General features: G+C 46.8%; 2 protein-coding genes across 2 annotated transcripts in view; both read right to left on the bottom strand.

The window, feature by feature from the left end:
- GTF2H1 (general transcription factor IIH subunit 1) overlaps positions 1 to 27,832 on the bottom strand; it is a 1,055,813-nt gene that overhangs the window by 854,238 nt on the left and 173,743 nt on the right. The gene's annotated exons all lie outside the window — the stretch shown is intronic.
- LOC115469656 (protein SAAL1-like) overlaps positions 1 to 27,832 on the bottom strand; it is a 33,435-nt gene that overhangs the window by 5,140 nt on the left and 463 nt on the right. Inside the window, exons 2-6 of the mRNA XM_030202448.1 lie at positions 21,887 to 22,073; positions 18,446 to 18,528; positions 18,153 to 18,341; positions 9,661 to 9,854; positions 2,159 to 2,251 (exon numbers count right to left, since the gene is read on the bottom strand). Of these exons, the coding sequence (XP_030058308.1) occupies positions 2,159 to 2,251; positions 9,661 to 9,854; positions 18,153 to 18,341; positions 18,446 to 18,528; positions 21,887 to 22,073 (746 nt within the window). The remainder of the gene's footprint in view (positions 1 to 2,158; positions 2,252 to 9,660; positions 9,855 to 18,152; positions 18,342 to 18,445; positions 18,529 to 21,886; positions 22,074 to 27,832) is intronic.

The raw sequence follows: 27,832 nt of genomic DNA, 5'->3' as shown, positions 1-27,832 counted from the left end.
ACGGGGTCGAGAAGTTGCCCCAGTAGGCTGCGAACACCCATACCAGAGGCAGCATCGGTGAAGGAGACCAGGTGAAAAGCTAGATGCCGCAGGAGGCGGTAGCACCCATGGCATCCAATGGTACCCATGGTCCCGAAGCCAAGGACAAAATCTGGAAATGTAAGGGAATCGAAACCAGACTGCCAGATGACTTCCATAACAGAGATGTGACCGATGGTACCGATAGTACCCATGGCATCGACGGCACCGATGATACAGATGGTACCGATGACCCCCGGTACCAATGGTACCCATGGTACTTGGTACCGATGATAGTCACGATATCTGGTATCGATGGTACCCATGATACCTGGTACCGATGGTACCCATGACATGTGGTACCGATGGTACCCATGATATCCGGCACCAACAGCACCGACGGTACCGATGGTATACATGGTACCGACGGTACTCATGACACCCCGGTACCAATGGCACCCATGGCACTGATGGTACCTGGTCATGATATCTGGTATCGATGGTACTCATGTACCGACGGTATCCATGATACCTGATACCCATGGTGTCCATGGTACCGACGATACCCGATACCGATGGTACCCATGGTACTCGGTACCGATGGGCGATGATACCTGGTACCGATGGTGCCCCATGATACCTGGTGCCGATGGTGCCCATGATACCTGGTACCGACGGCACCCATGCCCCGATGACATGCGGCACCGACGGTACCCATGGTACCGATGATACCCGGTGCCGACAGGACCCATGGCACCGATCATGGCACCAATGTTCCTGGTACAGATACTCCTCGGTACCGACGCACCGATAATATTCGGCACCGACGGTACCCATGGCACCGATGGTACTCGGTACCGACGGCACCCATGGTACCGAAGATACTCGGTACCGACGCCGATGGTATCCACGGCACCGATGATACCCGGTACCGATTGTTGATACCTGGTACCGGTGTATCGACGTCCAATGCCAGGATACCTCCTTTTGATATTCGGCACCGACGGTACCCATGGCACCGATGGTACTCGGTACCGACGGCACCCATGGTACCGATGATACTCGGTACCGACGGTACCCATGACACCCTGTACCGATGGTATCCACGGCACCGATGATACTCGGTACCGATGGCACTGTTGATACCTGGTACCGGTGTATCGACGTCCAATGCCAGGATACCTCCATAACAGAGGGAGCAACGCTCTCGGCACCGACTGATGTCTGAAGCCCGGATACCTCCATAACAGAGGGAGCAAAGCTCTGGGCACCGATGGTACCGACATCCGCTGATGCGCCCGAATGACCTGCCAAGCAGGAGGCGCCGAGGCAGGTGGAGACCTACTCGATGCATAACTATACCCAGCGTGCATCGGTCTCTGTCGGACTCCAGAATGATCTCCTTTGGGCATCCCTGGCAGAGTAGAATACGTCTCGTCTTTGAGACACTACTTGCGCTTCACAGGGAGATGATCCGGCCCAAGACACATCCTCCAATGCGCCCGAATGACCTGCAGAGCAGGAGGCGCCGAGGCGGGTGGAGACTCACTTCAAAGGTTACACCACTGATTTTGTGTCACCAGGTTGCCCATTCAGTGGCTGACCAGGGATGCACCTGCTTAGGTTCCTGTTTTTTTACTCCGAGGACCTGAAGAAAACACGAAGCACTAACGAACTTCGTGTCTCCTCAGACGCGGAAAAAGAAAAACTGAGGGGCGTGTCCGCACAGCGAGCGGGAAGAGGTATGCGCAGTACGATCGCTCGCGCGACAGAACGCCATAAAGAGATTTTGCTTTAAAATCCTCCGGGGCCGACGTGGCGTCACCCACTTGTGAGAATATCAGCCTGCTTGTCTTTGGAGAATCCTCTTAATCTCACTCTAAAGGCCAAGAAAGGATTATCCTCAGTTTTTTGGTATAATCTTAGTCAAAATCCCTCAGTCGTTTCTCATTAGTAATTCTCTTTGTACCAGGAGTGAAAAGCTGCTTCATAGCTTATACGTGTTCTTGCTAGAAATATTGACGAAATAAAGTATACAGTACAGATTCACACAGAAACACTGTGGCCCTGCAGAAACAAGAACCTCCAAAACAGGCCACAAGTAACCCTCTGCCCACTTTAGCTGCCTTCAAATACTCACAGCGGTGGAATACAAAGGAAGGAGGTTTTGAAAGGCACATAAACACTTTTGCTCATTCAAATGGCCATGCTTAAGTCCCCGCAATGTGGTCTCCTTAAAAGACAAAAACAGATAGACATATGAAATCATTTTTAAAAGTCCATTTGTTAACAGCATCTTGTTCTCCTTGAAATCATAACAGATGTGTACTTCTGGATTAAAAAAAAAGGAATTATCACTTCCAAAAGGGCATAAAGTGCAGATATAATTACAAGCAAACGGTAACTAGCTTGAAACAGTCCTGCTGCTACTCATTCATTTTCTACATGACCAATTGTGTCTTGAACTTAAGTATGTCTTTCTTGTACTCAAGATGATGTCTTACTATTTATTCTGTTCAGCATAAACAGTATTTATCCTTTATTTTGCTGCTTTTTAACTTTTCATGGATCTCTGAATGGCTCTGTCTTAATGGTCTGGCAACTAATTATTGAAAAAACGAGGCAAGAATCATCATAGGGCCATCATCAGTTATAAAAACCAAGTATCTCTGCTTTCATAAGCTCAATATCTAGGTATTATGTTAGATTCTAAATTTGTCTACATGGCCACAAGTTTTAAAAGCGATGCATTTTTAAGCTAAAAATGGTGCAAGGGTTAAAATGGTATCTTTGTTTTGAAGATTTCTGAATAGCAGTACAACTTTATAGGCAGTCCAAAATTTGGCAAAGCATACAAGTCCTCTGTCTGCTCCTTTGTACATTGGGAGAGCAGTTTCCAGCACTCAGAACAGGGAGAAAGCAGCCTTTGTAAACCAGAAACCGGTGGGTGACCAGGGTTGCCAGGTGGAAAATATTTTTCCAGCCCAAAGGAGCCCAAAACCCGCCCAAACTCAAACCCCGCCCCTGACACCCCCGCCCCCGCCGTCATCGGCCCCGCCTCCCACGTCATCGGTCCCGCCTCCCACGTCATCGGCCCCGCCTCCCACGTCACTAACCCCGCCCAAAAACGTCGCTAACCCCGCCCACCGCGGCCGAAAAAGCAGCCCAAAAAACCGCCCGAAGCCCAAAAAGCAGCCCAAAAAACTGCAACCCGCCGCGGGCAAAAATTTCCCGCGGCGGGTCGCGGAAAACCGCCCAATTGGGCGGTAAAACCGCCCACCTGGCAACACTGTGAGTGACATCACTAACTGTATTATTATTTGAATGTGTGCTGCTTCCTAAGTTCTTCACCTGCTCCAAGTCCTCTGTCTGTACATTGGGAGAGCAGTTTCCAGCACTCAAGACAGAAGAAAGCGGCCTATCTAAACCAGACACTGGGACCCACTTGGATCTGCTGGACCACTCCCCTCAACTTATATCAAACTGGGAGCTCCAAGTAACACCACCACCGCAATCCACCACTCTCATAGAAGGGAACTGCTGGATCAGGTCCACAGGCCTACCAGACATGGCCTCCAGCTCATACTGAGCGAAGTACCCCAGGGAGCACAGTGGGACTCTACATGAGAAGAACGTGCGACCCCCGAGACCATTATCAAAAGAGCTCAAAACACTCTCACACCACTTTTCCACACTTTCCCTTTACTGGATTGAGGAAAAACAGTGGGACTCCGAGCTCAGAGTGAACAGCAGTAGAAGCCGTTAACGAGGACCACAGAACAAACAACCGACCCATCCAGGCCGCCGACAAGGAAAAACAGCTCTCTGTACCCCAGCATCAACGCAGACCAACAATCAAGCATCTGCAGGGAGTGGAGGAGTGGCCTAGTGGTTATAGCACCGGTCTTGAAATCCAAAGGTGGCCGGTTCAAATCCCACTGCTGCTCCTTGTGATCTTGGGCAAGTCACTTAACGCTCCATTGCCTCAGGTACAAACTTAAGATTGTAAGCCCTCCTGGGACAGAGAAATATCCAGTGTACCTGAATGTAACTCACCTTGAGCTACTACTGAAAAAGATGTGAGCAAAATCCAAATAAAAAAAAAAAAAAAAAAAAAAAAAAAAATACGAAGAGGTAGGAGCTAACTGGAAATAATATAGCAACCACTGAATGTATATGACAACCAGAAGTCATCACCCCAAATTCGGCACTACCAACAACACAGAAGGCAGCAGGCAAACAAGGTAGACAAAACACTGCAGCCAGAGAAACAGATCAAATCTTTAACCTAAATAATGCTACAAGCAAAAAGAAAAGCAAAAAGTGCTGCAAACAAGGCAGGCAAGACACTGCAGTCAGAGAAACATATCTAATCTTTAAACTTAAACAGTACTGCAAACAAAAAAGGAGCCGGAGATTATCCTACCTCTCCCTAACCTCTGTCACAGACTGTAACCTGCCATAAATCAGAATTCATTAAAATATATATATATAAATGAATACAAAACTAATCCTAGGATTACACATCCTGGCCCTAGTACATACAATAGATGCCCTATCCCAAAAAGAACAGAATATCATCCCCATAATACACTCCCAACATAGGACGAACAGATTAAACTACTGTCATCAGATCGAAACCTGTTACGTTCCTCACCTGGCTCCAGGCCTGCGTGGCCGATTTGCCGGCGAATCACGGTTCAGCGGAGATGGCCATCTTGGGATGTGGTATCTCCAGGATAGGGCAGCCATCTTGGGATGGGCATCTCAGGTTGTGGCAGCCATCTTGGAGTGGGCAGCTGCAGGAAGGAAGCCCATATTTGGGCATTGGGCTTCTCTGCTGATGGGGGCAGCCATCTTGGATCAGCTGCACATGTTTAAGCCTAATTCCTACCCTATTTAAAGCCCTGCCTCCAGTCCTTCGTTGCTTCGGCTTCTGCTGCATAGAGGTCGTGGTCCACATCCGTGTTCCATGGTCGGCTATCTTGATTCCAGAGTTTCCTGTGTTCCAGACCTTGGCTTGTTTCTTGACCACGTGTTGTGCTGCTGCCTGCATTTGACCTTGGACTGTGTTTTGACTATTCTCAGCTACACCATTTACCTGGCTCTTGGACTGTGTCTGTTGCCCGCCTGTCAGGTCAGTGGTAGTGCAACCCCGCCGGTTCCAGAAGTCCTGGTGGCCGCCTGCCCCTGAGGGCTCAACTCTCGGGGAATGGCGGTCACTCCCCAGGTGAAGCTAGGGGTTGTCTGGCTGCCTGACCAAGTGCGGTGTCACTCCATCCTCGCCGTGCTCAGTCGGGGCACAAGGGCTCACATTTACCAGGTCATAACAAAACCAGACCTTACCATGGAAAATCATCATCACACAAACAAAAACAAGAGAAAAGAACCCATACACACCCAACACTTCGATCACACGTTGACTAATAAATATTCTATTAATACCCGCCTTAGACAAAATCTTTAAATGGATCCAAATAAGATATATAAACGCTAGATCAGTAATAAAGAAAACGGAAACCTTAACAGACTGGATTACTCAGGACAACCTAAACCTAATATTCATCAGTGAAACTTTGTATTCATAACCAAGATGACCCCATAATCCTTGACATCTGCCCTCCAGTATACAAAATCTACCATTGGACCAGAATAGGTAAAAGAGGAGGAGGCATAGCCCTAATTTACAAAGACAAATTCATTTCAGAATCCATTGCGGAATCAATTAATGCACAACTTGAAATTGCCGCAATCAGGTTACAAAACAAATCCCTCCCAGCTCTCCTGACTTGCATCATATTATATCGCCCACCAGGAAATTGGAAAGATGCCCAACCAACTCTCATGGACTTTATATATGCCTCGCAAATCCTACGTAATAACAATAGGAGATATAAACCTTCACCTAGAGGACATAACCTAAAATGACACACTAGAATGTAAAGAGTTCTTACAAATGTGGGACTTCCACTGGCCACAAGTCAACCCCACACTGGATCTATTAACATACAAACTATCCAGTGACCGAACCTTTTCAGTAATGGAACAGCAATGGAAAAGCGTACCTTGGTCTGACCACTTTAAATTAACTGTGACCTTATGCTGGAAGAAGAAAGGTCTTCCCCAAATGCATCAACAGGCCTTATATAAAACAAGAGGTAAAATAGACCCCAAAACATTTTGGCAAGAAATATGCGAAAACAACTGGGCACCAAAAATCGATTCAACTGACTTCTTCACTGTTTGGGACGAACGATGCAACGAAATCCTCAACAAAACAGCGCCCATACGTACAAAATCAGAACAAAAACGCAATAAAATACTCTGGTTTAACGAAGAACTAAAAATTCTAAAAACACAAACTAGAAAAAAACCCAACAATCACTAAAGGCCTAGAAAGAAAGTCAAACAAAATACAAATATAAAATAAGAAAATCCAAAAGAAACTTCTACAGAGAACAAACAGGCACAGATTACAAAGACAGAAAGAAATTATACAAACTAATAAACAACTTAACACCAAAACGGTAACTACATCGAATGCAAACCTCCCACATGCAGACAATCTTGACAAATACTTTGAAGAAAAAATTACCAATCTATGCAAGAAACTGCATCAGGGAAATATTAATCCAGAAACCTTCATAAACGAACTAGATCCGAACCCAAGGGAATACCCAGCAGACCGTATTTGGAATAACTTCACTCACCTAAGCACCGAAATAATAGTTCACGCACTCAGAAAATTCTCCTCCGCCCACTGCCAACTATACACCTGCTCCAACTACATAATGAAAAAAAACCCTTATCAACCCGTCACAGACCACCTTAATTATCTATTCAAAGAAGGCCTATTCCCACAGGACAGAGGAAATATCCTACTAACTCCCATCCCAAAAGACACCAAAAAAAAAGCAAGCAGAAGACACCTCAAATTATAGACTGATAGCGTCCATACCCCTAACAACCAAATTGACAGAAGGCATAGTTGCCAAACAACTAACAGAATATCTCACTGATTTCAACATACTGCACAAATCTCAATCTGGCTTCAGACCTCAGCACAGTATAGAAACAATACTAACCACACTCCTGACCAGATTCAAGCAGGAAATAGCAAGGAGTAAAAACATCCTCCTACTCCAATTTGACCTATCAAGCGCATTCGATATGGTCGACCACCACATACTACTGAGAATCCTCGACACGATAGGAATTACAGGAAAAGTACTCTCCTGGGTCAAGGGATTTCTGACATCCAGAACATACCAAGTCAAATCAAACTCCGATACATCTCCACCTTGGAAAGCGGAATGTGGAGTACCACAAGGATCACCGCTCTCACCTATATTATTCAACCTAACGATGACACCACTAGCTAAATCTCTATCCAAACAAGGCCTCAATCCATTTCTGTACGCAGATGACATCACCATCTATATTCCCTTCAAACAGAACCCCACAGAAATCACCAAGGAAATAATAAACAGCATGACCATCATGGAATCCTGGGCCTCGGCATTCAAGTTAAAACTCAGTAGAGATAAAACCCAATGTTTCTCGTCCCAATACAATAATGTTTCCCCCTCGGCAATTAATGCACAGGGTTCATCCCTCCCAATCTCAGACCACTTGAAAATTTTAGGCATAAAAATTGACTGTAACCCAAGGCTAGAAAGACAAGCTAAGAACACGACCAAGAAAATGTTTCAAACTATGTGGAAGCTCAAACGTATAAAACCTTACTTTCCCAGGGATTCATTCCACAACATGATCCAACCATGATGCTAACCCATGTAGACTACAAAGATCAAATCATAAGAAAACTACAGACAGCACAAAACATGGCTGCCAGACTCATCTTCGGAAAAACGCGCTTCGAAAGCACGAAACCCCTCCTAAGAAGCTTACATTGGCTTCCTATTAAGGCTCGCATAACATTCCACACAATAGTCCACAGAATCATCTACAGACTCGCACCAGATTACATGACGGAACTTATCGATCTACCAATAAGAAACGTGACGAGAACAGCAAGAACCTACCTAACCCTTCACTACCCCAATTGCAAAGGTATAAAATACAAATCTTCACATGCCACCAGCCTCTCATTTATAGGCACACAACTTTGGAACTCACTACCCAAAGACCTGAAACTCACAGAATTCAGAAAAAACCTGAAAGCACATCTTTTCAAGAGGTCTTTCCCCCCTGGATCTGCCTAATCCCACACCACCATACATCACGAAAAGTTCAGAAATGGAAAACAATAGTACCCTCTCTCACAATATGCTAATATATCAACCTAAGCGTTTATTGTACTTCTGTATTATGTACTAGACTTCTACAAATCTAAATTTTGTAACCGCCTTTTTAGCAATATGTAAGCTACATTGAACCTGTCATACGGTGGGAAAATGTGGGATACAAATGCAATAAATAAATAAATATAACATTTATAGATTACTGTATATACTCAACCATAAGCCATGATTTTTGGGCCCAAAAATTGGGATCTCAGCTTATAGTTGAGTTAGAAGAAATTTCTGAACTGCCCCCTCTCCCCAGGGTGACTGGCACTTCTCTCTCGCTCCCCCCCCCCCCACGTTGAACACCAGGGAAGTGAAAGGAAGCAAGCTGGGTTGGTGTGGGGCCTTGACAAGACCTCTCAGCTCCCAAACCCTGAGAGAGCATTTGCTGGGAGGTCTTGGGCACGCGCAGATGCTCAAGGCCTCACAGCAACCCAGCTTGCTTTCACTTCTGTGTCAGTGGTGTATAACAGAGTTTTTGAAAATAATTTCTGACATGTTTTTTTTCTTCCACAATTCCACAGGGCTCAGCCCTTTCAGCCGCTTTATTCAATCTCTATCTCAATCCGATTTTTTGAATATTAGGTGGGCTTGGTGTTAGTTATACAATCTATGCTGAGGACTAGCAGTTTTTCTTGTTTCTGTACAGAATTCAGTGACTGACTTCTTCAGAATCCTGTTTGCTTGCTTAGTAACTGGTATTATGACTTGTCATCTTTATATTGTCTGCCATTTATCTGGAGAATCAAATCATGTACATTAGTGTATCACACATTGAATGGGGATGCTCCTCTATACCATTTGTACAGTTTTATGAACTGATAGACCTCTACAATCCACAGATGCAAATTTCTTCAGATTCTGGCAATGTGTGGCCTCGATTCATGCTTTTTCTTTAGTAGCCCCTGCTTAACGGAATATGCTGTCAGTAGAATTAAGATTAGAATGTTAAGATACAGTAATATTCCACAAACATCTGAAGGCTTTGTTTTTTAAGCAAGCTTATGGTTGATAGTTTTATAATGCTTCTCTACATTGACAACCTCCTCAGAATGTTGTATTGTCATGTATTTTTTAGTCTGCGCTTTGTTTTAATTTTATAGAATATTGATGTATGCACTTCTTTTTACACAATCTAATGTATGCATTGGTCTGTGCTTCCTTTTAGTGGTATATATGTATTCACTTATTATAACCCACTCAGAACTGTGGATACTGTGTGATATAAATACTTATATATGTAAGCCACATTAAGCCTGCAAATAGGTGGGAAAATGTGGGATACAAATACAACAAACAAACAAATATATATATAAGAGGATTTGCTTCATACCTTGGTCATCTCAAGCAGTACATTGGAGAGGAACTCACAGCAGACATCCTGCAAGATTTTCAGATATAAATCTTCCTCAGAGACCATTGGCCTGTTGTTCTCTGTGTCCAAATGCTCGGAGTTTACTGCTGGTTTCTTCCGACAGTCCTCCAGCTTCTGTAGGACTTGTATCAGGCTGCCAATCAAGGGACTATCTGTAGCACAGCACAGAAGGTAAAATTATGTATAATCATACCTGATAATTTTCTTTCCATTAATCATAGCTGATCAATCCATAGACTGGTGGGTTGTGTCCATCTACCAGCAGGTGGAGATAGAGAGCAAACTTTTGCCTCCCTATATGTGGTCATGTGCTGCCGGAAACTCCCCAGTATGTCGATATCAAAGCTCCATCCGCAGGACTCAGCACTTAGAGAATTACACCCACGAAGGGACACTCTGCCCAGCTCACCACCGCCGAAACGGGGGAGGGGAATTAACCCAGCTCATCCCCACACAAGTGGGGGAGGGGAATCCGTCCAGCTCATCCCCGCGGAGCGGGGGAGGGACACCACACCCGCCGATGCGGGGGGATCTGGCTTATCCTGCAACCGCAACCGCGGGAGGAGCTGACTGACCCTAACACCGCCGAAGCGGGAGGGGTACAAAGCTGCCCTACAGCCGCACGAAGCGGGAGGGAGTGCCGGCAGAATTTTAAGTCTCAATCCAGCCCCGTAAAACGGAGGGGAGAGGAATGCAGCAGCTCACTGTAACACAAACTCGTCTTAACTCTTGAAAAATCCAAGTGAAAAAACTTGAACACGAAGTCTTTCTGAAGTAACTGAAGACTAAACTTGAACCTGAAATGCAACCAGAATAAAACAGTACAGATATCTGGGAGGGGCTATGGATTGATCAGCTATGATTAATGGAAAGAAAATTATCAGGTATGATTATACATAATTTTACCTTCCATATCATCAAGCTGATCAATCCATAGACTGGTGGGATGTACCGAAGCAGTACTCACCCAGGGCGGGACATTGAAATCCCTGACCTCAACACTGAAGCTCCAAACCGGGCCTCCGCCCGTGCAGCCACAGTCAAACGGTAATGCTTGGAGAATGTATGAGCCGAAGCCCAAGTTGCCGCCTTGCATATCTCTTCCAAGGAGACGGATCCGGCCTCTGCCATCGAGGCCGCCTGAGCTCTCGTGGAGTGAGCCTTCAGCTGGATAGGCGGCACCTTCCCCGCGGCCACATAAGCCGCTGCAATGGCTTCCTTGACCCATCTTGCCACTGTAGGCTTAGCAGCCTGCAGACCTTTACGAGGACCTGGAAACAGGACAAACAGATGATCCGATTTCCGGAAATCATTGGTCACTTCCAAGTATCTGATGATGACTCGTCTCACATCCAGATATTTAAGAGCAGAGTACTCCTCTGGGTAGTCCTCCCTACGAAAGGAAGGGAGACAGAGCTGCTGATTCACATGGAAGCGAGAAACAATCTTGGGCAGAAAGGAAGGCACTGTGCGAATAGTCACTCCTGCCTCAGTGAACTGCAGAAAAGGCTCTCGACATGAGAGCGCCTGGAGCTCGGAAACTCTTCTGGCTGAAGTGATAGCCACCAAAAAGACTGCTTTCAACGTCAGGTCTTTCAGAGATGCCCTCGACAAGGGTTCAAAAGTCGGCTTCTGCAATGCTCTTAGCACCAGGTTGAGATTCCACGCAGGCACCACTGAGTGCAGAGGAGGGCGCAGGTGATTAACTCCCTTGAGAAAGCGCACCACATCTGGCTGTGAAGCCAGGGAAGCACCCTTCAGGCGGCCCCTGAAGCAAGCCAGAGCCGCTACCTGGACTTTAAGGGAACTGAGCGACAGGCCTTTCTCCAGACCTTCTTGCAGGAACGCCAACACTGAAGAAATTGGAGCAGTGAAGGGAGAAAGTGAGCCTGCTTCACACCACGCTGCAAAGATACGCCAAACCCTGGCGTAAGCAGTAGAAGTAGAGCGCTTCCTCGCTCTCAGCATAGTGGCGATGACCTTGTCTGAGAAGCCCTTCTTCCTCAGACGCTGCCGCTCAATAGCCAGGCCGTAAGACCAAAGGGGGAGGGATCCTCCATCACCACGGGACCCTGATGTAACAGGCCCTGCTCCACTGGCAGCCGCAGAGGATCGTCGACTGAGAGCCTGATCAAGTCCGCATACCAGGGACGCCTGGGCCAATCCGGACCCACCAGGATTACCCTGCCGGGATGCTTTGCCACCCGGTCTAGCACCCTGCCCAACATGGGCCAGGGCGGGAACACATAGAGAAGCTCTTGTGTCGGCCACTGTTGGAGAAGAGCATCTACTCCCAGGGATCGAGGGTCCCGTCCTCTGCTGAAAAAAGCGCGGCACTTGGCAATTGGCCGATGACGCCATCAGATCTAGGCTCGGCTGGCCCCAGCGCTTCGTGATGTCCAAGAACGCCTGAGCAGATAGCTGCCACTCTCCGGGCTCCAAGGTATGGCGACTGAGAAAGTCCGCCTTGACATTCATGACTCCGGCAATGTGGGCCGCTGAAAGCTGCTCCAGGTTCGCTTCCGCCCACTGGCAAAGATTCATAGCCTCCTTGGCTAGAGGGGCGCTCTTGGTACCTCCCTGGCGGTTGACATAGGCCACAGCCGTGGCATTGTCCGACAGGACCCGTACAGGCTTCAACACCAGTACCGGGATGAACTCCAAAAGCGCCAACCGAATGGCTCTGAGTTCCAGGAGGTTGATAGACCACTTTGCCTCTGCAGGAGACCAGAGCCCCTGCGCTGTCCTTCCCAAGCAGTGGGCTCCCCAGCCCGACAACGAGGCGTCCGTCGTGACGACAATCCACTCTGGGGTCACCAGAGGCATTCCCGCAGACAACTTGTCTGTCTGCATCCACCAGCTCAGCGCCTTGCGCACTGCTGGGTCCAAGGGAAGGCGCACAGCATAATCCTCCGACATCGGAGTCCAGCGCTGCAGCAAAGAGTGTTGAAGTGGTCTCATATGAGCCCTGGCCCAGGGCACAACTTCCATCGTGGCCGTCATAGAGCCCAACAGCTGCACATAGTCCCAAGCCCGAAGGGGAGAGGCTACTAGGAACTGGTCCACCTGAGCCTGAAGTTTGACAATCCGATTGTCTGGCAGGAACACTCTGCCCACTTGGGTGTCGAATCGAACTCCCAGGTACTCCAGGGACTGAGTCGGGCGCAGCTGGCTCTTCTCCCAGTTGATGATCCATCCCAGGGAGCTCAAAAGAGCAACTACCCGGTCCACAGCTTTGCCGCACTCTGCATAAGAGGGGGCTCGGATCAACCAGTCGTCCAGATAAGGATGGACTTGTACCCCTTCCTTTCGTAGGAAGGCCGCGATGACCACCATTACTTTGGAAAAGGTCCGCGGAGCAGTAGCCAACCCGAAAGGGAGGGCTCTGAACTGGAAGTGTCGTCCCAGGACTGCAAAACGCAGAAAGCGTTGATGAGGAGGCCAGATGGGAATATGTAGGTACGCTTCCTTGATGTCCAAGGATGCCAGGAACTCTCCTGCCTTCACTGCCGCTATAACAGAGCGGAGAGTCTCCATGCGAAAGTGCCGCACTTTCAAGGCCCGATTGACCCCTTTGAGGTCGAGGATAGGCCGGACAGAACCTCCTTTCTTTGGTACCACAAAGTAAATGGAGTAACGTCCCTTGCCAAGCTGACTTTCTGGCACCGGAACGACCGCGCCCAGGCGGATCAGATTGTCCAAGGTCTGCTGCACTGCCACAGCTTTGACCGGAGACTTGCAGGGAGAGAGTACAAACCCGTCTTTTAAGGGTCGGCAGAACTCTAGTTTGTAGCCGTCTCTGATGACTTCCAGCACCCACGCGTCTGAAGTTATTGCGGTCCACTCGCCCAGAAACGAGGACAGCCGTCCTCCAATCTGCACTGGGGCGTGGACCAAGACCCCGTCATTGGGTACGAGACCCTGGGGGAGGACCGGAGGGAGCACCTCCGGGACGGCGGTCTCTGCGAAAGGAATGCTGCTTGGGGGAGAAATTCCTCTTAAAGGAAGAGGGGGCAGAAAAACCCGACCTGCCCGGGTGGTACCGACGGGCTTCCTGAAACCGTCCTCTGGAGGTACCGGGACGAGCACTAGCCCGAGCCCTGACCTCTGGTAACTTCTTGCCCTTAGACGTGCCGAGATCGGTCACGATTTTGTCCAGCTCGACCCCAAAGAGCAGCTTGCCTTTAAAAGGCAATCTAGCCAGGCGGGATTTAGAGGCGTGGTCAGCAGACCAATGTTTCAGCCAAAGCCACCGCCGCGCAGAGACTGTCTGAGCCATGCCTTTAGCTGAGGCTCTCAAGACATCATACAGCAAGTCTGCCAAATAGGCTAAGCCCGATTCCAGGGCCGGCCAATCAGCCCTCAAGGAATGATCCGAGGGGGAAGCCCGCTGTACCATAGTCAGGCACGCCCTGGCCACATAGGAGCCGCAAACTGAGGCCTGCAAATTTAAAGCAGCCGCCTCAAAGGACGACCTTAAGGCCGCCTCCAATCTTCTGTCTTGGGCGTCCTTTAGGGCTGTGCCACCTTCCACCGGCAACACCGTTTTCTTAGTCACCGCAGTGATCAAAGAATCCACGGTAGGCCACAGATAGGCCTCACGTTCACTCACAGCCAAAGGATAGAGGCGGGACATAGCCCTAGCCACTTTAAGGCTCGCTTCTGGGACATCCCATTGAGCCGAGATTAAGGTGTGCATGGCATCATGCACGTGGAAGGTTCTAGGCGGGCGCTTCGTCCCCAGCATAATGGCAGAGCCAACAGGGGCTGAGGGAGAGACGTCCTCCGGAGAGGAAATCTTCAAAGTGTCCATGGCCTGTAACAACAGGTTGGGCAAATCCTCTGGGCTAAAAAGCCGCGCTGCAGAGGGGTCATCCGCTCCATCCGAGCGGGGATCCGTCTCCTCCAAGGAATCCGCAAAGGACCGTTGGGAGACCTCAGACACGCTGCCCTCATCTACATCGGAGGAGACAAATTCCTCCAAGGCCTGGGAATCAACCCGAGGGCGTTTACCTCTGGGAACCTCAACCTCTTTACCAGACGAGGGAGCAGGGGCAGCGTTGTGCATGAGGAAGGCCTGATGCAGCAGCAAAACAAACTCGGGGGAGATACCCCCCAAACTGTGCACTTCCGCAGCCTGGGCAACAGCCCTAGACGCACCCTCAACCGGCGCTCTCAATAGCGGGGGAGAGACATGCTGCGCATCCAAAATGGCGTCCGGCGCGAAACTCCGCGAAGGAGCCGCGCGGAAAGAACGGCTCTTAACTTTAGCCGCTTCTGTGCCGTCGCCCAAATTAAGGGCGTTCATGGCATTAATGTCTCCAACCTCAAGGGCGGCCCAAGAAGAAGCCGTCCGAGCCGCGTGGCCGGCCAAGATGGCGGAGGCGAGGAGCGGGGGATGGGCGTTTATGGCGGGAAAAACCGCCACGCCGGAGGAAGGACCGGGACATTCATCGGTCACGAAACCGTCACCCAACAAGGGCGAATCAGGCTTTAAGACCCCCGCATCCCCTCTAGAAGCGCTCAAGCGACCCGGGGAGCGACCCTTTGCGCCCTCGCCCTCCGACGCCATATGCCACGAGGAGAAGAATCGGGGAACCCCCTGCCCGCTATAAAAAGGTAAAAATTACCTGCTGTCCGCTCCGAGTTGTAACGACCTGGTGTCCCAGTGAGTAGCTGCAATAGACGCTTCAATAAACGTCGAGATAAACGCCTTTAAAGACGTTCAAAATTTTTTTTTTTTTTTTTTTTTAACGGAGCCAGCGGGAGGGGGGAGAAAAGGAGGGACCTGGCACCACCAGGTTTGCACTTGCTCAAAAGAGCCCTCAACCCCAGGCACTCAACAAAACCTAAAAATTAGGCTTGGAGGCCTAGCCAGAGCTGCTGCTGTGTGTGACCCAGGGGCGTATCTGCGTGGGGCCTCAGGGGCCTGGGCCCCCGCAGATTTTGCCCTGGCCCCCCCCTACCGCCATCAACCCTCCCCCGTGCCCGTTCTTACTTTTGCTGGCGGGGGACCCCAACCCCCGCCAGCCGAGGTCTGCTTCCACCTGCCGCTGCCTTCAAAACTTCTTCTTCAGCCGGCGGGGGACCCCAAACCCCCGCCAGCCGCCCCGCGCTGTTTAAAATTCATCTTCGGCCTCCGTGGCCGTGCTGCTGGGATAGGCGGCGCTGTTGAAATCCACTTCGGAGTCTGACGTCGTTGTACGTTGTACGTGCTGCGACGTCAGACTCCGAAGTGGATTTCAACAGCGCCGCCTATCCCAGCAGCACGGCCACGGAGGCCGAAGATGAATTTTAAACAGCGCGGGGCGGCTGGCGGGGGTTTGGGGTCCCCCGCGGCGCCGGCTGAAGAAGAAGGTTTGAAGGCAGCGGCAGGTGGAAGCAGACCTCGGCTGGCGGGGGTTGGGGTCCCCCGCCAGCAAAAGTAAGAACGGCAGCGGGGGAGGGTTGGCGGCGGGAGGGGGGTGGAGAGACTAAGTCATTGGTGGCGGTGGGGGCTCGGCGGCGGGGGGGGGGGGCGCTAAAATGTGCCCCCTCCCTCTGGCTCTGGCCCCCCCTACCGCCGGAGTCCAGATACGCCCCTGGTGTGACCACCACCTGCTGAGATAGAGAACATACTGGGGAGTTTCCGGCAGCACATGACCACATATAGGGAGGCAAAAGTTTGCTCTCTATCTCCACCTGCTGGTAGATGGACACAACCCACCAGTCTATGGATTGATCAGCTTGATGATATGGAAGCATAGCTTTAAAGTGCACAGATCAGCTTACAGCTCTCCTAGCTCAGGCACACTTTTAATAACAGCAGCAGCTTCAAAACATTGTTTCTTTTTTGTTTGTTTTGTTTTCATCTAACTGCTCTATAATTCTTATCTCTGAAATCTGAGAAAAATCAACAACCTATCAAAATCTGCAAGCCAAGTAGCTAGATAATGGTTTGCCTCCTTCAATAATATTAATAATTTTAATAACCAAAAGGCCTGTCCCCGTGGATACACCTGCATAAGAACAGAGCACTAGATAACTTTCCAGACACCAAAAACCTTTTCATTATAGGTTGGCCTATAATCTTCAGGATAGGCCAAAAGGGCTTCCCAAACCTGTCCTGGTGATCTCACAGTCAACTAGGTTTGCAGAATATCCACAATGAATATGTATAAGATAAACTTGCATGCAAATATATCTTAAGCATGCTCACTGCGAATATCCTAAACTCATTTAGCTGTAGGGTCACCAGGGCAGATCTGGGAAGCACTGACAGGAAAGCAGAACTTTACTGCCTTCTCTTAATGATGGCCAGCATTCTAGGAACAGTTCTCTGATAGACCCAAACAGATTAGCAGCTAGTCCCAAGGCTGAAGCAGCTGTATAGTGGTATTTTCACTCCTCACTGTGCTCTTATATTTCTAGTTGTGCTTTTCTTACATGGAGGTAAAACAAAAGGTCAGACTGGGATGGTTAGTGCTAAGAAATTGTACCGACACTTTCCCTACTGCTCAATGGCTGAGAAAAATAAAGAGCAATTCTAAGCCTATCCTGATACTGACCACAAAGAACATATGTGTTGCCATACTGGAACAGACCAAACGTCCATCAAGCCCAGCATCCTGTTTTCAACAGTGGCCAATCCACGTTACAAGTACCAGGCAAAATCCCAGAAATAAGCAATGGATTTTCCCCATCTAAATAATGGTTTATGGACTTTTCCTTTAGGAAGTTATCCAAACATAATTTTAAACCCTGCTAACTGCTTTTACCATATTCTCTGGCAACAAATTCCAGAGTTTAATTACACGCTGAGTGTAGTTCCAGCAGTTACAGCAATGGAGCCAGGAGAAACAAGTGAGTTCATGTGTGCCCTGAATAAGGAAGGTACAAATCAAGGTAAGGTTGGGCAGACTGGATGGACTGTGCAGGTCTTTTTCTGCCGTCATCTACTATGTTACTATGATCCAGGTCTCCACTGCTGCTCTCCTTCCTGTTTAGAAAGGAAGCACAGGAGGTAGGGAAAAATAGTCATAAAGACCAGGCACACATGCTCACGTGTCCACACACTGCTGTCCACCTATACGTTCTTTGTTATTACAACCGGAAAGAATAGAGAAGCAAGTGAAAACAGGGCTCCTTGATGGAATAGAAACCAGCACACATGAATAATTATTCTGTATTCAGTCTTGAGGGAACCGTGGACAGGAGAAACAGGGAGTATAGTGAGCAATAGTATGTGAAGAGAACAAGAGACAGACACAAAACCAACTAGCAACTCTTGCAGTGGGGAAGAAAGCAGAACATCTCCAAAACTGTAGAGTAAAAAATGAGTAGAATCACTTGCTCTGTTGAGGAGTGGGAATCATGAAAGAAATGCAATACATAAGAGATCCAAAGAATGCAGTGCTTCTTGTTAAAGAAAAGGTGCATTGAAAGGAAAGGAAAACTGAAATTATACTTGCTTTTCTCAATCCTTATGTAGTCCAGTTCTGCCTGTGAGGAAAACATGGCAGACATCACAGATAAAATCGAAGCCAACACTGTCTTCTGTTCCTGAATGATGATGGGTGGATCATCAGCCTGGCACAGCTCATTGCATATTAGGTCAGAGAGAAGATCCCATGTCTCCTCACCAGCCTCTGAAGAGTGCACTGGACGAAGAAAAGAAACTAAACAGGGACCTGTCATACTGACTATGTATGGTCTAAGGTGATTTACTGTCATGTAACATATATGAGTTCAACACAAGCCTTACCGATGGCCTGAATGCCTTTATCAACTGTGGTTAGAAGTTGCAGGATATGCATGTACACTTCAAGCCCTTCAGGGTTATCAGCACTGCACCCATAAAACAAAAAGACATAACTCACCTCATCATACTGTGTAAAGATTTGAACTGCAGCACCTCTCCTTTCTGCCCTGAAAAGCACCATTGGATGGTTTTCTGACGGTTGTTTTATGAATTTCAATGGATATATTTATGTGCCTACAAGCTAATTCTTGAACCACATTATCTTCTACACAGATCACATTGAAATTAATTAGGTAGATAACCTGCTTCAGCTTTGACACTTCTCTGTCAGCAATTCACAGTAATGTATGCAAAAATTTATTTATTTGGCATTAGCTCGAAGCAAGATGCATTCAGGTACAGTAGGTAGCAGATCTGAAACCACTATACAGTATTGTCTTCTCCAACTAAACAGAGGTTGGCGTTCACCAGTTCACAAGCTGAAAAGTGAGCATTCAGCTGATTTTTGAAGAAAGGAAAAGGTTGTTTTTTAAAAAGATTTTTAAGCATTCTTGGGATCCATTTCCAAAATAAAGCACATTAATAAGACCAACAATTTTAAGATAGAGTTGGGGTTGATTCACTTAAATTTGTTATTCACCAAGGAAAAGAAATAAATCATATCTTCTTCTATTAATAAAATGCAGCCCTAAGGTTCTGCATTACAGATATAAATCCTACTTTAAAAATTCACAGCCTTATTTACTAAGGGTGTTAACTGCCAAAATTAAAGCAAGGCAACTCTGTGTTAACTGTTGTGCTTAACCTCATTATTTTTGGGAGGGCTTTTGTGAAGACAAAAAATAAAATAAAAACAGCTACTACAACAAAAAATGCACAGCACAGCTAGATGTGGTGCTAAGTGCTCTGCATTACCAGCTGCTTTAACAATTAATGCACGATAACTACCTCCATGTTTTAAATATAAGATGCTGTTCCTAGCCATTCCCCATGCCAAAATAGTATTTCCAGATCTGCTGTTTAACCTGAGAATCACCACATACTGTTGCAGGGCATGGTAATTGCCACTCAGGCCCAGATGCATCAACCATACGTAAAAAAATCTAAAACGTAAAAGTCCTTACCGAAGTTGAAAACACGAAGAATGCAGTAAAAAAAAACAAGTCCCACATGTTTGGTTCGGGGAGCAGCGGCGACCTCGGGGTGGGGGGGGTGGGGGGGGCAAGGCCGTCCATACAGGATGCTCCTGACGAGCGCCTTTGCCCCCTCCCGATCCTCAGCTTCTTTGACATTTTTGGCATGCGCAGAGCAGCCAGCATAACGCTTGGCTGCTCTGCGCATGTTTTACAGGCAGATTTAACGACAGGGATTACACTTTCTAATACCGAACCAAACATGTGGGACTTGTTTTTTTACTGTATTCTTCGTGTTTTCAACTTCGGTAAGGACTTTTACGTTTTAGATTTTCTGGAAGTCAGCCACCAGCCAACCTGTTTAGATCCACAATTGATGGCAGCAAACTAAGGGGTCGATAATCAGCCAGCGGCATTCAGCATTTTGATGACCGCTGCCGGTGTTATTCTCAAATATTCAATGCTGGGCCCTGTACATGCTTTAGCACTGAATATCTGGTTTTGCTGAGACAGTTAACGCATAGCCCATTAAGTCCAATATAGAGCACTTATAGGAGAGACTTTTTTTTTTTATGTGGTAAACCTAGCTGGTTAAGTTCTGAATATTAGAACTTAACCAGCGAAGTACCGACTCTGCCCCCGGAATGCCCCTCAATTTTGAGTTCAGCTCGAACCGCTAATTTTCAGTAGCGATAACTGGTTAAGTGCCACTGAAAATGAGCAGATAGCCCCAAATAGGCAATTTAACCAGCCAGGAGCCATTTCTGGCCAGTTAAATTGTTTGAATGTCGACTCCTAAATGAATTGGGGGCCCTTTTACTAAGCTGTGTAGTGTCCAACACGCGTCAATTTGGAACTACCGTCCAGCTATCGCATGGCCCGGACGGTAATTTCACTTTGTCCACACGCCCACTACGCGCTCTGGAAAATTTCTGGCATGCAGCGCTAACAGGGCAGTAATCGGCATTGTATGCGTGCTGACAATTACCACCCGGTTAACATGCGAGATCTCACCACTAAGTGAATGGGTGGCAGTAAGGTCTCAGGACCAAAATGAACGCGTGCCAATTTTCGACGCACATCCATTTTTGGCCAAAAATTTAAAAAGGCCTTTTATGCAGGTGCGCTGAAAATTGAATCTGTGTGCATCCAATACACGAGTCTACACCAGCACAGGCCACTTTTCGGCGCACCTTACTATGCTTATTGTTTAAATCAGCTAATATTTTGAGTCACATGGCATTTTTTAACGGACCCTCTCTCTAAATCATGTCACACATTATTCATTTCATTATGCATTAGACCCTTCTCTCCTGACATCATCTCCATTTGGGGAAGAATGAAAAAAAAAATACCCATGTCATGGTCGTAGCTCAAATCAAAGACAAGAAACAAAACTGCTTGACCCCACTTCAGTCAGCACTCTGCTTCATTTATAAGTACTCTACCTGAATGCAACTTGCCTTGAGCTACCAAGGAAAAAGACATGAGCCAAATAAACAAGGGGAAAGGATAAGGATACAAAAAACATAGATGTTTATATTCCACCGCCAAAACCATCTTTCTGCATAGAAAGAAACAAGACTGGCATACAGCATTTAGGGAAATCTCATATGTTGAAATCTGCAGAAACGTTAGTAAAAAGTTCTAGAAACTAAGGGGTAGATTCAATAAAGAGCGCTAAAATTAAGGGCTGGAATGATGTATATTAAGCATGATGGCAGTTATGTGAAAAATTACCATTTCAGATTATTAGAGTAAGTCCGCAGTTTTGCGCCTAACTAGAGGTGTGAGCATTTACGCCATTCAAAAGCTGGTTAAGCGCTGACACCTGTCAGCAGTTAGATGTGTTAAACACCAAGTATTTTATAACATGCACACAGAACACCTAGGCATGCCCCTAATCTGTCCATAGCTCTCCCACATCCTCACATCTCTAAGAAGTTGAGCACAATAGATTTAGCACGCTTAACTTCTAGAATAACGACTAAGGGCAGTTGGGCACACAACTGCTGATACCAATTAGCATCAATTAAAGCCAATAACTGAACTCCAAATAACACCCAATTATTCAAGTTTTGAACAACTGACCTTATTCTATAAATTGCATGCGCAACTTCAGATTGACCATTTCCTTGTTGACCTGTAGATAACAGGCCTGCGTGTGAATGGTGGCATTGCTATGGCCTGTAAATTGGCTGCTTCTTTGTGCACAAACTTTTTACCGTCAGGATTTTACATTAACTTTCAAAGGGAAAGCTTTTCTAGAACAAGGCAAGTAACAGGCAGTGATAAAATGAAGCACGTGTACCGGACTTGTTTGGCTGCTTCTAAAATAGAAGGGACAAGCTCCAAAGCTGAAGTTTTCTCATTTTCACCACCACTACTGAGCTGTCCATCCGACTCCTGGCCACCACCTTCAATCCAAGCTAGTATGAGATCTTCATCCAGATCAAAGAGTTTGTCCACCACCTCTGCTACTTTCACCAGCAATTCAACTGCAAAGGGGAAAAAATACAGCATACAGCCAACTCCGTAATTGGTGTACTGCAAGAAGCGTCCACCTTCCTGTCAGGGGGAATGGTACAGAAATACTCAACGCATGTAGCAATACCTACTCTGGTATAAATTCATGTGACTGCACAGTCTTGACTCTCATACATCAAGTATTCTCACCTAATCAACAGTCTGTGGTGTGATCTTTCACATTCCTGTCAATGTGGTTGTTTCTGGGAGAGGAGTAGGGATGGGTGAATGTGTCTGTGTTTTAACAAACACTACTAGGACAAAAGGCCCAAATAAATTCCAAGCAAGTGGCTCTTTCAAACACTACCTGTAGTTAAACTCTAGACAGTCTTCTATGTATAGCCATGCTAAACACCAGGAGCTAGAAAGAGAACAAGAAATAAGCAGCACTGACTATTATTTTATTATTATTATTAGCATTTGTATAGCGCTACCAGACGCACGCAGCGCTGAACACGACACAAAGAGACAGTCCCTGGTCAAAAGAGCTTACAATCTAAATAATACAGACAGACAAGACAGTTACGGGTGAGGGAAGTAATGGGTGAGAAGGAAGGAAGGGACAATTGAATAGTGGCTAGGAGCTAAAAGCAGCAGTGAAAAGGTGGGTTTTCAGCACAGATTTGAAAACAGGTAGAAATGGAGCTAGACGTATAGGTCCAGAAAGTCTAATCCAGGCATAAGGTGCCGCGAGAGAAAAGGAACGAAGCCTGGAGTTAGCAGTGGAGGAGAAGGGGGACGACAAGAGAGATTTGTCCAGTGAGCGGAGTTCACGGGGAGGAATATAGGAAGAGATGGTAGTGGAGAGGTAATGGGGGGCAACAGAATGGATGCATTTAAAGGTCAGTAAGAGAAGTTTGAACTGTATGCGGAAGCGGGCAGGGAGCTAGTGAAGTGACTTGAGGAGTGGGCTAGTGTGGGTATAATGGTTCTGGTGGAAAATAAGACGTGCCGCAGAATTTTGAATAGATTGGAGAGGAGAGAGATGGCTGAGTGGAAGACCAGTGAGAAGTAAATTGCAATAGTCCAAGCGAGAGTTGACAAGCGTGTGGATAAGGGTTCTGGTAGCGTATTCAGAGAGGAAGGGGCTAACTTTGCTAATGTTGTAGATAAAGAAACGACAGGTTTTGGCGATCTGTTGAATACGTGCAGAGAAGGAGACAGAGGAATCAAAGATGACTCCAAAGTTACGAGCCGAGGAGACAAGGAGGATGTGAGAGCCATTAACAGAGACAGAGAAAGGGGGAAGAGAGAAGGTGGGTTTAGGGGGAAAAACGATTAGTTCAGTTTTGGTCATGTTTAGCTTTAGATGGCATTGAGACATCCAAGCGGCAATGTCGGACAGGCAGGTTGAGATTTTGTCCTGGATTGAGGTTGAGATCTCAGGGGTGGAGATGTAGATCTGAGAGTCATCAGCGTAAAGATGGTTCTGAAAGCCATGGGATGAAATCAGGGCACCAAGGGAAGAGGTATAGATGGAGAAAAGGAGGGGTCCAAGGACAGAACCTTGAAGCACACCAACAGAAAACGGGATGGAAGTTGAAGAGGATCCACCAGAGTGAACACTGAAAGAACGAAGTGAGAGGTAAGAGGAGAACCAGGAAAGAACAGGGCCCTGGAATCCAAGCGAGGACAGCATATCTAGAAGTATAGTGTGGTCAACAGTGTTGAAAGCAGCAGATAGGTCAAGAAGGATAACGATAGAATTGAGTCCCCTGGATTTAGCCAGTAGCAGGTCATTAGAGACCTTGGTAAGTGCAGTTTCAGTAGAGTGAAGAGGGCGAAAACCAGATTGGAGTGGGTCAAGAATAGGTTGTGAAGAAAGAAAGTCAAGACAACAGCGGTGAACGACACGTTCAAGTAATTTGGAGAGGAAAGGGAGAGGCGATAGTTGGAGGGACAGGTAGGGTCAAGTGAGGGGTTTTTTTTAGGAGTGGAGTGACAACAGCATGTTTGAAGGCCATAGGAACAGTTGCAGTGGAGAGAGAAAGATTAAGAATGTGACAGATGAGTGGGATGATAGTAGGAGAGATAGTGTTAAGTAGATAAGTGGGGATGGGGGTCAGAGAAACAGGTAGTATATTTAGAGGAGGAAAGAAGAAGGGCAGTTTCTCCAGCAGAAACTTCTGAGGAGGAGGAAAAAGAAGGAGAAGGAGAGTAGGGCGTGAGGACTAAGGGAGAGAGAGGTGGGGAGGGTTTGGATGAAAATTCAAGGTTAATCTTACGGATTTTATCATGGAAGTGCTCAGCTAGGGTCTGAGGAGAACGAGATGGGGGGAATTGGGGACGGAGGTACCTTGAGAAGAGAGTTCAGTGTGGCGAAGAGAAGTCGAGGGTTGGAGCCAAGGGAATTTGTCAATTGGTTCTAGCTATGTCAATAGCTAGAACCAATTCCAGCACGGACTCCATTTGCTTAGATAACTGGAGACAGACAATGTGCAATAGACTGTAGCTCTCATCATCTGTTACTGATCACTTCTATAGTGCTACCACCGCCCTTATGAATGGCCTCCTTCAGATGCAGTGCCTACTCCAAAAATGTTGGTCTTACAGAGAATTTCAGAAATTCTAGAATCCACATTATGGGCTCTGACCTACATTTTGAATGGGTTCTAAGTCACCAGGTCAGTATTTTGGGCACTGTATATTTTAAATTAGAAAAGGCTACTGTTTCTCAAGGACAGATGATCCAGCACTGCTCTTCAGGAATGTTTGTTTCAGGTTTCTAGTCTCCAATCCAACATCTGAAGACACTTCCTTTCAGGAAATTCATATAATATTCACTGAGCTGCTGAACCACTTTCAGTGGACTGCTGTACTGGCTCCTCACTCAGAGGACTGCTAGAGAAAAAAAAAAAAAGAAAGTATCCAAGAACCCTCTATGCCTTTGATGTGGGAACCAACCGTTAGGGTTTCTGTTCCTCTTATATCAGAAAAGGAACAATCTATCGGGGTCTAAAAGTGCTCCCAGGTTCTCTGTCAGACACTCTATCCTCAAAGGATCTTGTTTAAGAAGCCTGTCCCCTACTAGATGATCTTCACAGAAACCAAAACAAGGGATCTGCCTCGATGTTAGTACAGCAGCTTTTGACACTGTGGATCATGACATCATGCTAGCATGACTGACAGAAAACAGGTATCAATGGAACAGCACTTGCCTGGTTCAGATCCTATCAGACAGGCAACAATCCATAACGTCTGGCAGCAACTCATCACCACCATGGACACTGACCTGTGGGGTACCACAAGGATCGATGCCGTCACCTATTCTGTTCAATATCTACCTCAAGCCACTAGCTGAGCTGATTCGGTCAATGGACACTCAGTTCTACATCTATGCGGATGATGTGCAGCTACTCATATCCATTGAACCTGACTTACCTATAGCCTTGAACAAACTGATTACCTAACATCGATTCAAGAATGGGCTAAACACAACAAACTTTGCCTGAACCTAAGTAAAACCAAGCTTGTCTGGGTCCCTAACACAAGTGGATACATACCAGACATCAAAATCCCTTTTGGAAAGTATGAACTCCCCCTCAAATCACAAGTCAGGAACTTTGGAATACAGTTAAATTCAACACTTCTCTGATTCCCCAAATCCAAGCAACCTTCAAGAGCTGCTTCTACTATATGCAACAGCTACGCTGTCTCTCCTTACATCCAGAAGGTAAACCTTATCCTAGTTGTGCATGCCATGATAACATCAAGACTGGATTACTGCAATGCACTATACAATGGTCTGACTACAAAGGGCCTACTACTACTACTACTATTTAGCATTTCTATAGCGCTACAAGGCATACGCAGCGCTGCACAAACATAGAAGAAAGACAGTCCCTGCTCAAAGAGCTTACAATCTAATAGATTGTAAGCTCTGCACCAGCTTCAGTTGATTCAGATTCAGAATGCAGCACCAAGACTCATGACTGTCACTAACCACACCCTCTCCAAAAGACATTACACGATGTGATACCCACAAGCGAGCCTTCTCCGGAGTAGCCCCCACACTCTGGAATGCACTGCCTCAAAGGCTCCGCTTAACACAAGACTTCTCTACTTCAGGAAGCGGGTGAAAGCTTGGCTCTTCAATGGATGAAGTAACTAACTTGTTAGTCTCACTCACACACAAGGAGTGACTCGGGCTACACACACTGCAGCTGGACATGTTTATCCACTCCTATCCTAGCTGAGATAATAGGTCACATCAAACACACACCAACAAAGAAATGACAACTAACAAAAAAACCACACAATACTAAACACTGAAGCCCCATACCAAAAAATCCAAGTGGGTTACATCAACGCCAGATCCGTCGTTAACAAATCAACAACAATAACTGACTGGATCATATCAGAAAACCTGGACCTGATCTTCATCAACGAAACCTGGATCCATGATCAAAAGGACCCCATAATCCTTGACCTATGCCCTCCAGGTTACAAAATCGCTCACTGGACCAGAAAGGAAAAGAGAGGCGGAGGCATAGCACTAATCCATCGATCCCACTTCATAACTGAAACCACTGCCGAGTCAATAACAACCCAACTGGAAATAGCCTCAATCAGAATTCATAGTAAATCCTTGCTTGACCACTTGAACTGTATCCTGTTCTACAGACCACCAGTCAACTGGAAGGAAAGCCAGTCAACTTTCATGGGCTTTGTCTCACACACTTGTGTAACCAACTCAAACATATTGCTACTACGAGACATTAATCTCCACCTAGAAGATCCAAACTCAGCTAAACGCACGAGAATGCAAGGAATTCCTCCACCTACGGGATCTAAAATGGCCACACACACAAGCAACCCACTTCAAAGGGCACACACTTGACCTCATCTCACACAAATTGTCCACAGACCAAAACTTAATAACAGCTGATACTAAATGGTCTGAAACACCATGGACCGACCACTACAAACTCAAACCTATCCCTAAACTGGCGGAAGAAGAGCTCATACCAACTTCAAGAACAAACAACTTACAGCACATGAGGTCAAACAGACCCGAAATATTCTGGCAAAAAATATACAATAGCGAATGGACGACAAAAACGAACTCCATACACTACCTCTTCCAACTGGGACAAAAGATGCATAAACATCCTAGACAAACAAGCACCAATACAAACAAGAACATCACGAAGACATACCTCGATACCATGGTTCAATGACGAACTGAAAAAACTAAAAACACAATCCAGGAAACTCGAGAGAGCATGGAAAAAAATAAAAGACAAAACAACACACTCAATGCCTGGAAACAACTACAAAGAAAATACAAATATGCAACAAGACAGGCCAAACGGTCATACTACAGAACCAAAATAGGACCAGACTACAAGACACAAAGAAACCTATACCAACTCAAACAAATTACTAGATACCACCCCCCGGTCACCATGAACAACACAGACATCCCATCCGCAGACAAACTTGCCAAATATTTCAATGAAAAAATTGTAAACCTACATAAACTCCTCTTGACAATACTGATATTGAAAATTTCATCACGGTCTGGACCCAACCCCAGGAGAATACCCAGCGGACCGAACCTGGTCAAACTTCAACCCCTCACCACTGAAACAGTCACCCAGGCGATTCATAAGTTCTCCATCACTAACTGCAAATTGGATACGTGACCCAGCTACATAATAAAATCCGTGCCCGACCGCGTCATAGCAAACCTCACATCCCACCCCTAAACTACTTACTCCAACATGGT

The sequence above is a fragment of the Microcaecilia unicolor genome, chromosome 4 (assembly GCF_901765095.1).
Source record: "Microcaecilia unicolor chromosome 4, aMicUni1.1, whole genome shotgun sequence".
Classification (NCBI taxonomy): domain Eukaryota; kingdom Metazoa; phylum Chordata; class Amphibia; order Gymnophiona; family Siphonopidae; genus Microcaecilia; species Microcaecilia unicolor.
Note: the sequence above shows the minus strand (reverse complement) of the source record. Positions and strands in the feature narration are given on the sequence as shown.